At 33.0% G+C, this 12,798-nt stretch overlaps 1 protein-coding gene across 3 annotated transcripts in view; it reads right to left on the reverse strand.

Annotated features, from left to right (window-relative positions):
- The window catches only part of LOC134855096 (small conductance calcium-activated potassium channel protein 2-like), a 112,283-nt gene that overhangs the window by 24,573 nt on the left and 74,912 nt on the right, over positions 1–12,798 (reverse strand). For all 3 annotated transcript variants that reach the window (XM_063871480.1, XM_063871479.1, XM_063871481.1), the window contains exons 5-8: positions 7,758–7,939; positions 7,127–7,237; positions 4,703–4,889; positions 3,872–4,064 (exon numbers count right to left, since the gene is read on the reverse strand). In XM_063871480.1, coding sequence (XP_063727550.1) covers positions 3,872–4,064; positions 4,703–4,889; positions 7,127–7,237; positions 7,758–7,939 — 673 coding nt within the window. The remainder of the gene's footprint in view (positions 1–3,871; positions 4,065–4,702; positions 4,890–7,126; positions 7,238–7,757; positions 7,940–12,798) is intronic.

Below are 12,798 nucleotides of genomic sequence, written 5' to 3' on the forward strand. Positions count from 1 at the left end.
TTTTTACTCAGAAAATCTCCATCCGAGCTAGAAAAGTCACTCGCGTTGAGTGTTTTGTGGCAAAATTTTAGGTTCAAGTCAATCATTTTAATTTGTTTTTAAATACGTTTCCTCTCGACAATGAAAATAAAAATTATTTACAGTTTTTTCAAAATGACATTTTCCTTGTAAACATCTAGGCGCAATTTTGGAAAATAAAATGAATACATTCTGCATATATTCTGTGGAGAAGGAAAACTCAAATCAAATCCATATCTTAAGTTAGTTGCTACATTCACTAGAAAGACCTATCGAGTTTAAATATGTTATTTTGTCAGTCACTTAGCCCGATTATGCTAAATATAACTTATCTGTTCAAAATCGATTGCAAATTTTTTTCTTGCCAGTACGGTAACCATCGACCAAAATCAATTTGATTTTGTTCATAGTCTTTGGGACATGATGCCGAATTTTGTTTGGAATTGAGTAATTTCATATCACGCTATATTAAGCATAATCGGGCCAAGTGACTGACCCATTAACATATTTAATCTCTTCCTAAATTGATAAGTCTTTTTAGTATGCCACTACTAAATATGAAAGAGTCGTGTGCCACAATTTAAGTCTTGATTCGATCCACATATTTTTTTCTAAAAAATCTAGATGAGAAACTTTTACGCTGCCTGTATGGAGGTAAAAAAAAGCTATGGAAACTAAAGATGAGTTTAATGAATGGGTTTTAAGCCTGAACCCTTCTTCGGAGTTTTTTTTTTGATTTCCATGTTTTGTGTTTGCGTTTGTGTTTGCGTTTGTGTTTGCTTGAAATGGATACCAACCGTTTTTTTCCTTTTGTTAACTCAGAGCTCTTTTTTAGTTCGTATCTTAAGTTTCAGTTTTTCTGAAAGATACTGAGCTTCGTGTTATAGGTAGTTATTGTCCAGGGATACTCTAATCGGATACACATTCAAACAAGACTGCTCGTATCAGGGCAAAACCCTGAAAGTTCCGATTGTCTTTTAAAGTTAAGGAGAAATAATAACAATTTGATGTAAAAAAAAATGAAATTTTTTATTCTAAAATTTAGGAATTTTTGTGAAAATCATCCCCCCACACGCCATATAAAGTACAACAGGATAATTTTCGCTCCTTGTAACCAATCAATAATGGCAAATAAGCTTCTTTGAATCAACTTTGAACAGTTTTTAAGACGGATTAAATCTCCCCTTGTGCGTTAGTAGCAGGACATATATAGCGCGTTAATTGTCCCAAATTGGCCAAAATGGTAATCTTCAAACAACCATAATTTTACAAAAAATGATCACAGGGGAATTATCTTTTCAAATTCAAGCTCAATAAAACAATATCTTTTGAATGACATAAAAAACACTCCGTCAAAAATGGCTAGTTAAAAAGTCGAAATTTTTCTGATAAAAAAAACCCCACCGCCAGCACAAATATTCGGTTACTTTCGATAAAAAACTCGTTACAAAAACTTATCGAAACGAAACTAGGAAATAAACCAGACTCCTCGTAAATCAGGGCAGAGCCCTGCATTTTCCGACTGTCCTTTACTTCATATCGAATAAGTTTTGGGAAAAGAAAATATTGAAAACAAAGCGTGAAATGTTGAGTCGCTCAAAATTAATAGACCAATCTGACTAGCTAGCCTCAAATCAACTTGGAGCGATTTTGTTGTGTGAGATGTTTCTCCACGCATAAACAAATCGCATTAGGCTCTCAGCAAAAGGAAAAAAAATCGAAGCGCGCATAATTTAGTCCACAACATTGCCAATTTTGCAATTTTTTTAAACCCAAGAACTACAAAAAAAATTGGAGCTCAAATATCTTTTTAAGTTTGAACTCAGAAAGTTGATAAATTTATTTCATGGGGTATGAAAAATATTTCGTCAAAACTTTTATTTCGATCGGCGAAAATTGACTGAATAAAAAAACACACCGTGCATAAATAATTTGTTTTCTTCGAAAGTCGGAGCAAAAATCTGGACTGATTTGCGGAAAAGTGTTGACTGTTCGAACCCATACAAGGAACATCAGCTGTTCATAAACTTCCATAGTATAAAAAATTTAGAATAAGAGAGTGCAAGTAATGTTGAAGAACACAAAAAGTGCAAAAAAATGTTTAAATGTCCAATCTGACACGTGGCACCTTCTTTCCGCGGACGATTTGAACTTTAACTCCATTTGATGCTTTAACTCCAATAAAATAAACACACTCCTAAAACCAGCGATGAAAAACATTTGCAATTTTGTTTCAATATTACGAGGCCAAACTGTTTTGTGTCTGTATGTTTCTAGATTCCAGAAAATAATCTTTGAATATGTTCCACAATGTAGGTTCCGTGGATTACGCGTACAATTGAGTGTAAGGTAAAGTTTGTCGGCACATTTGTTGAATCGCGGATTCCGCAACAAGCGAATATAGCTAGTTCTTCTGAATTCTGCAACTGTAAGTGAGTTCCGCAAAGTGTATACGGAATCCAAAATTGTCAGCGGATTCCGCAAAGTGTAAGTGGATTTCGAGTTTTAATCATTACTGAACTTGCATATGAAGAGTTAAAAGCTAGAGCTAGAATTCTTACTTTTACCAATGCGGAATTTAAAAGCGAAGACTTAATCATTGTAAGCTGAATCGACGAACAAGTCTTAAAACATTGGTTAACTAAATCGGCGGATGTCATCTTTTATTATTTTGAATACATATCCCAGCAAACAATTTTTAAGATTGTGTTTTGGAAACACAATAGCGAATAAATTCATTATACGGAGTCATTGGGTTGAGAGTGTTTAGAACGCACAGCATAATACCAAATTAGGCCAGTGTTTGTGATTTCATCGATTCCAAATACTGGCCAGTAATTGGGATTTCATCAATCCCAAACACTGATTTAGTAGATTTCCGTTCTAGTGAAATCAAATCATGTAATAAAAGATATATATTTAAATGATACTACATATATACATATGTGTAAATGAAAACCGCAAACAAAATGCGGATTCCACTTACAATTTGCGGATTCCAATTACAGTTTGAAACCACAACATCTCAATTTAACTATGCATATGTCTTATGGTTTGATTGTGGATTCCACAAATTGTTGTAAATTCCCCATATACGGTTGCGGATCCCGCAAACTCGTCTATTTTTGGATCGATTTTGAGTGCTCAGTGTTTTAAGTATTTGTTTGTGGAATCCATAACAGCAAAGAAGATCAAAGAAAAGTAGCAATGATGTGGATTCCGCGACCAATCTGAATATGGCTGGTTGTGGAATCCACTTACAATGCACAGAATGCACAGTTTGGCCTCGTAATGAAGATTTTTGCTCGCATACACTTAAATTAGATTGAAAATTCACTTTCACCAAAACTAAAAAAAGTTTCCGATTTAGTATATGCATTTAGTCATGGCTCAAGTTATTTTGAATTTAATCATTTCAGTGAAAATAGACGTGATAAAAAATATTTCAATCAATTTTTTTAGGTTTTTGTGGTCTTGCTAAAAAAGTAGATGATACGCTTACACTTTCCACTTTTCCACCCACTTAAAAATTAGACTAAGATGCCTCGAAGGGCTTTCCCAAACAAGATTATATATATATATATATATATATATATATATATATATATATATATATATATATATATATAAAAACAATTTCGTACTAGCTGTTTGCATATCCCCATGATTCAAGTGACTTTGATCCTCAGTAGTTTGTTACTAACAGACGTGGTGAAACCAATTTATTGTATGGTCCACACAATTTCTCAATTTAATTTGATTTCAAAAAAGAAACTGAGACAGCCCGAAAAATTTTTGTCCCAAAAGGGTTAGAAAGCGGAACAAGAGTAAAAACAAAACTGCTACTACTGACTGTTCGCATATCCGCATGATCCAGCTGAGTATGAACCAGAGGGAGACAGTGAGTACCATCATGACACTCCCTGGACAGATGGTCATGAGGGTCTTGATCACGAATCTAGTGTTGAAGTTGATCCGGTTCAGGGCCCCTATGCTACGGGAGGAGGCATCTGTGAACAGCTTCGAGTGCAGAAGCATTGCACGACCTATAAAGGGGATTAAACGGGATCAGTGAGTTTCAGTTTCAGAATAATTCAAGTTTATAGAAATTGAGCACAATCGATCGATGCAGATACAAAAAAAGTTTCAAGCAATTTTTAAACAAACATGATATGCAGGAAAAATTTCGTAGTGGTCGAAAAATCCAATTAATGAAAACTTTTTTTTTCATAAATGATATGTTTCGCAAAAAAAATTCGAAAGAAATTGTTTGTGTTCCTTCTGATTCAAGTTTTTTGCTCTTTCAATGTTTTCGGATGCGCCGAAAATCATAACCAGGGGCGGATCTAGGATTTTCTCGAAGCGAAGGATTTTTCAAAGTTTTTGTTGATCTTTTTTTAGTTTAACCAAATTGCTTTTCGGACCGCTACCAGACCACTATAAAAACCCTATTTTGAAAAAATTTTCTGCGCCGCATGCAATTTTTTGAAAAAAAACAGGTTCAAAAAATGACGTTTTTGAGCCCTTTTTGAAAACGTTCTGAAAACAAGTTCTGAAAAAATCCTGAAAAAAAACACATATTGGCGCCGAAGTCGTCTTTAGAATATTTAGAATTGAATATATTTGTTCATGATTATTTGGCGTTTCCGTAAGAGATTTTTAATATTAGGGATCAATTTCTTGCCTATCAAATACAGCCGGGAGAACATCAAAGTAGACAACAGTAGTTGAAATGTGACGTAATCTTCATTCATGTTTCTAATGGGGGGAGTGTGGATGGAGCAGACGACTATCTCTGCTGTGATCTGACTGATTCTGTCTGACGTGAGGGCTATCTGCCAATCATCCACACAGTTGTCCACCATGAACAGCTAAAACAATTTTCGTTTTTATTATGATAAACTATCGTTAAATGTCTTGCTTTTTTTATAAGGGAGAAAAGGTTCATCCAATGTTGATCCAACAAAAAAAGCTGATTTCAAAACTTATATTTACACGACTCTTTCGACTCAAAAACTTCTTTTTAAGTACTTCTGACAGTTAGAATGATTTTTAGCAGATTCCACAAATGTTTTCATTCCATTATCTAGCTCAACTGTCCTATTTTTCCCTGTCGTTCAGCGTGATAAATCTTTGAGAAAAACATCCGAACTGAAAGCGCAGGTCAAAGCAAATGGTAACCGATCACTAATATAAATTAGGCTAGAATCATTGGCAGCAAATAGGATAGAAATTTCCGATCATACTTTTCTTTGAAAAAAAAAAATTGAAAACATGCTTTTATTTTTCTATTGGTATTTTGTACGCTGTTTGAAAATCTAATTGAAAAACCAGTTGAAAAAATTCTTATTAAAATTACAAATTTAAAATGGTTCTCGTTCAAAGCTAAAAAAGCAAGCTTTCTCAAAATTTTTTAGAAGTTTTTGCTTACTCGCTCGTTTTACCCGCTCCAAATTGGAATGGAAGCCAAAATTGTTGGGAGGTTCTTCCCGAGGCAGAAAAAATTTTTATTTGGACATTTTAATATTAGTGATATTATGAATTATGAGGAAAAAAACACCAAGTTCAATTCACTTTCAAAGGTCGAACAGTTAGTATAAAAAATCTCCTTGGTTTTTTATTATAGAAAGTTTGCGTATGAACTGGTGGGGATCAGGTTAATTAAGCAAAAATTTTACGATTTCAGTTCATTTTATCATCATTTACGGTTCAGTCTATCTTAGAGATCCGTATTAACCTCCAAACACCAAAAACAGTAGTCATAGAGTTCAATAAACTAAAGTTTATGAAAAAACTTCTCATACAAACTTCAAACGTATTGTAGAACTGCTTAAAAAGGTGTTTCGTCATAAATAATGTGAAAACGGTTGAAACTTGTGTAACTAAATTTTTCTTGGTTGCAGAACAAAAATTTCTTCAACATAGTTTCAAAAAAGCCCGAATGAATCGTTTTTTTTTAGTAGACTGAATTTTGTGCTCAAACTAAAATTTTTAGTAGAAAAAATGATGTTTCTGTGAGAGCAAACGATGTTCACCACTTTGCACATTTATTAGTTTCAATGCTTAATATTAGGACTGCTCGTAGCAATGCTTTTTCGGTTATATGATTGATAAGTTTCTGATTTAAATGCTGGCTGAACTACAGTGCTGATTTAAATTATCCGGAAAAAAATAAAACCAGTACTTTCAAACAAGTTTTCCCCAAATTGGGTTGAGATTAGACAAAAAGAAAAAGAACAAAATTTGCGAAGAATTTCATCAGAACTAATATGGTACAATTTTTTTCTCCGAAGTTCTCAAACAAAATTTTGCCTTAAAAATGGGTAATTTGGGCTTTTTTCGATTAATCAAAAATTACGCTGAAGCTAATTTACTAATTGATGAGAAATATATATCACAAGAAGCCTTCTGCACAGCCCAATAAAGTTCTAGAAGGATTAAATCTCCAAAAAACTTGTATAAACGAAAAATAATTTTCCTTGAATGTCAAGAAATGTGGTTTTTACTGTATAAAACCCAAAATCTATTCTCAAAAAAAAAATTAAAATATTTACTCAAAGTTTTGGAGCTTTATTATCCATTGAAATTTGTTGGGATGTGTAGAAGGTTTTTTGTGATATATATTTGGCATCATTTAACAAAGTAGTTCCAGCGTAATTCTTGATTATTTGAAGAAAAAAAACCAAATCAAAATGACCCATTTTTGGGGTAAAGTTTTGGTTGAGATTTTTCGAGACGCAAATGCACCACCACATAACTCCTGTTTAAATTCTGGGAAACTTTTGTTCTCTTCATTTTATGTTTAATCTTAACCCAATTTGAGAAAAACGTGTTTGAAAATTCAAGTTTTGTTCGTTTTATCGGATAATTTATATCAGCACTATATTAAAAAAACTTGTGAAAATGAGTTTTTAAAAGTAATATTTTTACTCTTTATTAAGGATATTTTTACAATATCCCTTATTAAAGAGTAAAAAATATTACTTTTATAAACTCATTATCACCTTTTTTTAATAGTTGAGCCCAAAATTAAATCAGATATTTATCAATCAGATTCTTAAAAGGACATTGCTACGAGCAGTCGTAATATTTCACACGGTGGGGGTACCTGTATTTCTCTGGCATGGTAAGCGATGATGCTGGCCACTAGCATGAGGGTGGTGAGACTGATGCTCAATTTGATCACTATCAGACTTCCACTCCAGTACACACTGTGCTCCTAATTACACAGAAACACAATCCTAATTCATCAATCTCTGTTACCTTTCTCTAATGTGCTGTCTAGTAATTTAATCACTAATCATCTAGTAATTGACTAGTCATCAGAGCAGAAAAGTAATTACAGAAATGTAAGCAATTTAAACACATCAGTACAGAAATTTAATCGCATAATTGACATCAACAAAAGTTCATCAAAAATTCCCACTATTTGAAAAAAAATCTAAAAACAGTTTGATATTTGACTTTTTTCGGTCAATGACATAAACTCTTGAGTGCGATTAAATGCAAAGGATGTCAAGGATGCGAATAAAATGGTTTATCGAATCGTGCCAATTGTTCAATACTATTGTTGAAAACTTGAGGGAAATCTTTTCATATACGCTTAGTGCTTGCTAAACTTATACGGAAATCATGGCCCTTTATTTTCGCCTTCAAAAGTATATCAAATTAGCTAGCCCAAAACATAAGTTTTTTTTAAAAATCAAAAATGTGTAATATAAATTGCGTTTATAACTAACTGGATCATCGCTGTATCGGCACTGGAACGTGTACAACTCATTGTCCAACACCATCAACACAATGCCCAGTGCGGCTAGGATGAGCGCGAGGTCGCACAACTGCTTCCTCTTCTCAAACAGAGACCGTCTGAATCCCAGTCTGTAGCTGGCATGTGCCTGGCTCTGTTTGTCACGCATTGAAGCTGAAACACAACCGAACACAATTAGTATGTCGAACAAATAAGGATAGCCAGGGTCTGTGCTCTAACCAGAGAAATTCCGGACAAAACGTTTAAGATTTTAATGAGCTCGAATGATTTCAAAATTAAATAAAATTTAGATGAAGGCATATAAAATAAATTTGACAAAATTCACTACGTTTGTGGTCCAACAACGAAAAAAAAACCAACAAAAAAAACCAACGAAAAAAAACCAACAAGAAAATCCATAAAAATGTCAAATTGTTTACAGTTGTTTTTTTGATTTTTCAATTTTTCTGCCGAATAAGGATTATATTAAGCTTAAAAACTTAAATTTAACCTTGGGTAGCAAGTTTGAACAAGAGAGCAAACAGAACGCAAAATTTTTTATTAGAGCTCTTAAATAAAACTGGTTTTTAAATAAAATCTATTCATTCGCTTTACTTGCCCAAACTTAAAATAAAAACAAAAACTCCAGCCCATGTGAGAAAATTTTTGAACATTTTGACACTCGATTTTTGACTAAGAAGGTTAAATATGACATATACGCCGACGCACTCTGATGATTCTTTGTTATATTTGATTATGATTGCAAAGATTATCCCCACTATCAATAATCGGAGCACAAAATTTGATTTTTTTAATACAAGTACTCAAAGATTTCGAATTATTAGTCCAGCTACTAAAAACTAGATTAACATTTTCTTCTGATTGGTAAAAAACTCAGAAACGGTCTCAAATTTTTTGTGAGTTGATTTTTATGTGTCACACCAAAGTTGAAGCAAAGGCTGAAAGTTTCTGAAAACTGTATATATTATTCTGAAATAACTTTACAGTTTTTTTTTAAATTTTCTTTTGTGTTTTGGTTCAGTTTCAACGTCAGTTTTAATATGAAAAGTCCGAAACTTTTTTGTAGAAAATATTTTGCTGTCTTAGATTACTTTTCTGACAAAAGGGCTTCTCGAAAAATCAAGTTGATTGGACCAGGCAGAAGTGTAGACCTGAGAGGACAAACAAAAAATCAACAAACAGAAAAATAATTTAAAAGTTTTGTTCATTGTCCATAAAAATTTACGAAGAACTACAAACAAGGTTACAACTTTTATACAAGATCAATTTACAATGTTTTGTTACAGAGTATTAAAACTGGCTGAACTTAAAATAAAGAGTAGTTTTAAACTCATCAATTGGTTAAAAAACTCGACATTTTGCTAAGGTTCTGAAACTAAAACAAATTGATGAACTTCTGATCAGAAAGAAATCTATAAACATCAGTCTAGTTTTCATAAAACAAAACGGATGGATTTAGAATTTTTTCAATACGAGATGTTTCTATAATTAAAAAAAGTTTTTGATTCGATTTAAGCTAAACCGAAAAAAAAATTGATGAGGTCTTAAAGTCACAATGAAAACAATTTTTAATCAAAAACTGCTAGTCACGTTGCAGGCATTTTTTGGAAAGTTTCCATTGAAACATCGCGATTTTTGGCTAGCTCTCAAAATTAGTAAGTTTTCGTATCAAGGCGCGTTCAACAATTTTTATGGTCCATCAGCCAAAAATGCGTGTCAGATATTTGAGCCAAAATGAGAGCAAGTTTTTTGAGTTGCGAAGTGCTTTGGCCTATAATGGGTTGTTTCACAAGATTTGCAAACATTTTCTGTTAATTATTCATGTTTGTTAGTCGTGTTTCGATGCAAAAACAAAAGATTTTTAACAGTTTTACCTTTGCTATGAGGATAAATTAAATGCTCACGAAATCCGTTAAAAACAACGCGATCAGTTAACCTAAAATAACTATTGTTTTGACTGTTGAAAAAAATGAACAAAAAGTTGAGCACAACTTTTTCTTTGTGTTTTTTTTCTCATACAAATGTTTAAATGACAAAACTTATGTATTATTTGAAAATTGTTGACATTTTGATCCGGAATGTTGAAAGATGTTTGAAGATGATTATTTTTCGTAAAAAAGTATGAGATTAAAAACTGCCAATTTCTCCAAACAGGAAAAATACCGAACAACATAATTTGTTCTAATAACTCATAAGCGGTTCTCAATCCAGCTCAGAAGGTACTCCGAATTGATTTATGGCAAGCTGTTTGGTTTTTTATAATGCATTGTTAGATGTGAAATTAATCGCTTTGTTTTTTACAAAGCGTAACTGGGAAATTTTTTGAAAAACAAGTATCTAAAAACACAAATTGTATTTTATGTGTCGTTTTCAAATCATCAGCAATCATAAAGAATGTTTTTAGAAAAAACTATTTCACTGACGTTGAAGGGCAGTCAAAAAATTCAAGGCTTTCTGCTACCGGCAGCTTCGTTTTGCGTAACAGCTAAACATTTTCTTTTTGAATCTCAACCTTTTCCGGTGCATAGCAATTGAAATATCGCAGCATAGCAATTGAAATATCGCAGCATAGCAATTGAAATATCGTTTTGTCAGCTCGATAAAAATAACTGATTTACTGGTCGGAGTGTTAAACAACAGAATCTGAACAAAAACGTTGAAATATATCCTACTTTCAAGTTTCGTTATTAACCCCCTCCAGTCTGATAAAAACTTTCCTCCTACCAAATAAATTTAATCAGTAATTAAAAACACATGAAAATTTGAAAATCTAAAATAAACAGATTAAAATGTTATAGGGAAGTTCCAAAATCCCGCTGTTTTTGAGGGGGTCGCTTTTAAAATCTCAAGTTCTCAATCTAGTTTTTGACGCGGCGTTTACTCCTTTTTTGACGCGGCGTTTGTTCCATTAAAGATTGCCAAGGTGGCCAATTTGAAACAATTTTGGCGCGTTAAATTTTGCGCTCTTTGCGCGTAAGAGGAGTTTTAATCAAAAATTGTTCCAAACTGGATTGAAGTATGCTCATTCTTCCATTCATTGTTCCGACTTTCGAAGAAAGTGAGGCAAATATATGCTCGGCCTGTTTTTATTATTCAGACCATATTCAGAGAAGATGACGGCTTCGGGCATTGCTCTGGACGTCTGGTGAAAACCAAGCGAGTTTGCTTGCACTTATCGAAAGTCCCGCTTGTTGCTTGAATATTGCTTTGATTTTTTGTTTCAATACGCGAGTTATTTATGCGTGGAAAGTTATCCGCAGTCATTATTGCTCCAAATTTGATTTGAGGCAAGCTAATTGGTCTTATTAAAAAGGTAAGCTAATGGGTCTTATTAAAGCAACGAAAGTAACGGAACATTTTGCTTCAGATCGATTTCAACTTTTTAACTAGCTATGTTTGACGGAATTTTTTGACATTATTGAAAAAGTAAAAATGATGCCCCGAGCTTAAAAAAAAACTTCACCTCATCATTTTTGTAAAATTATGGGGTTTAAGGGTTGTCATTTTGGCCAACTTGAGAAAAATTAACGAGAGATATGTTTAGCGCTATCAACGCGTAAGCGGATATTTAATGTGTCTTAGAAATCGTTCCAAGTTGGTCGAAGGAAGCTTATCCGCCATAATTGCTCTTTTATTAGAAGCGAAATCTATCACTTTGTACTTTATATGGCGTGTGGTGAATTGATTTTCAGAAAAATATCAAATTTTAGAAACTCTTATATCATTTTTTTGAAATTTTTCACCTGACCATAGATCTGCTGAGTTAAAGTCCGCAAATGGGTTGTAGACTTTGAAATTCTCATCGAGTCCGAGCCCAGGCTTATAACGAATACTCGCTACCAGATTGTTTTTCGCGGAAAACTGGACCTCAAACGACCAAAAGCTTGATCCATGAATTTATAAAAAGTTATGTGAAATTTACCTTCTGATAGACTTCTATCGTCGCCAAAAATGAACTCCACAACTTGCGACATTTTATCATAAAATGAATAGAACCGAAAAAAACCAAGTTTGTTTTAAATACTGTTTTCAAGGATAACAGAAGAATCAGTCCTACTTTTTTGGTAGAACAAAAGCTGTCATAACTATATGTTGAGACAAATTGAGTATTTCAATTCAAAGTTCGCAGCAAAGCTTGAATTAAAATATTTTGAAAATTTCAATTTTGTAGTTTTAAGCAAGATCTACCTGCGACCAATAATACGTTAAAAATATTCGCTCGCTTGTTAAATTGAAAAAACTTGCTTCCATGATTAAAGGAATTTAAATGGAAAGGAAGCGTGTATACATAAATATACTGATTCCGTCATTTTAGACAATATCTGACCAAAAACGATTTTGCTTCCCCGCTTTTTCCACAATTTTAATGCAGTTCTGTTGAGTCTGAGGGCTATCGAATGCAACTCTCAGATTTTAAACTGAGCGTCCAATTAGCAAATGATATGTCCCAACTAAAGTAATTACCCCCTAAAAATACCAACAAGATCGAAGCTAATCCAATTAATAATCCGGAGAAAACGAAAATGGCAAACTCACTAATTAACTTTCACGCTTCATAGATACTGAAAATAACCAAAAAAGGCAGAGCAGATAGTATGTATTGGATAAAAATGGGTACGCCAATCTACCCGATTCAACAAAACGAGATCACAAGGTGTTTTTGAGAATTGTAGGCAGATTCTGCAACAAGGACGCTCCCTTTAATTTTATTTTATTCTTTCATTCGAAGAAACTGCTGAAAATTTATGCTTTGCGTGATCTTTTTTTTTCATTCAGTCATTTTTGGACTTGTTAGAGGACGGATTTTTGTACCTCTAAGATATATCGTTATCTTTAGCTCAAATTTCAAAAGATATTTCACCTGTGATTATTTTTCGTAAAGTTACGGTTGTTTGAAAATTGCCAATTTGGTCAATTTAAGATAATTGAAATGCAATATTTTGCGCACTTAAAACAAGTGTAAGAAGAGAAAAAATGCCTCCCAATATAAATTGAGTTCACCAATTAATCCA

The sequence above is a fragment of the Symsagittifera roscoffensis genome, chromosome 10 (genome assembly GCF_963678635.1).
Source record: "Symsagittifera roscoffensis chromosome 10, txSymRosc1.1, whole genome shotgun sequence".
Classification (NCBI taxonomy): Eukaryota; Metazoa; Xenacoelomorpha; order Acoela; family Convolutidae; genus Symsagittifera; species Symsagittifera roscoffensis.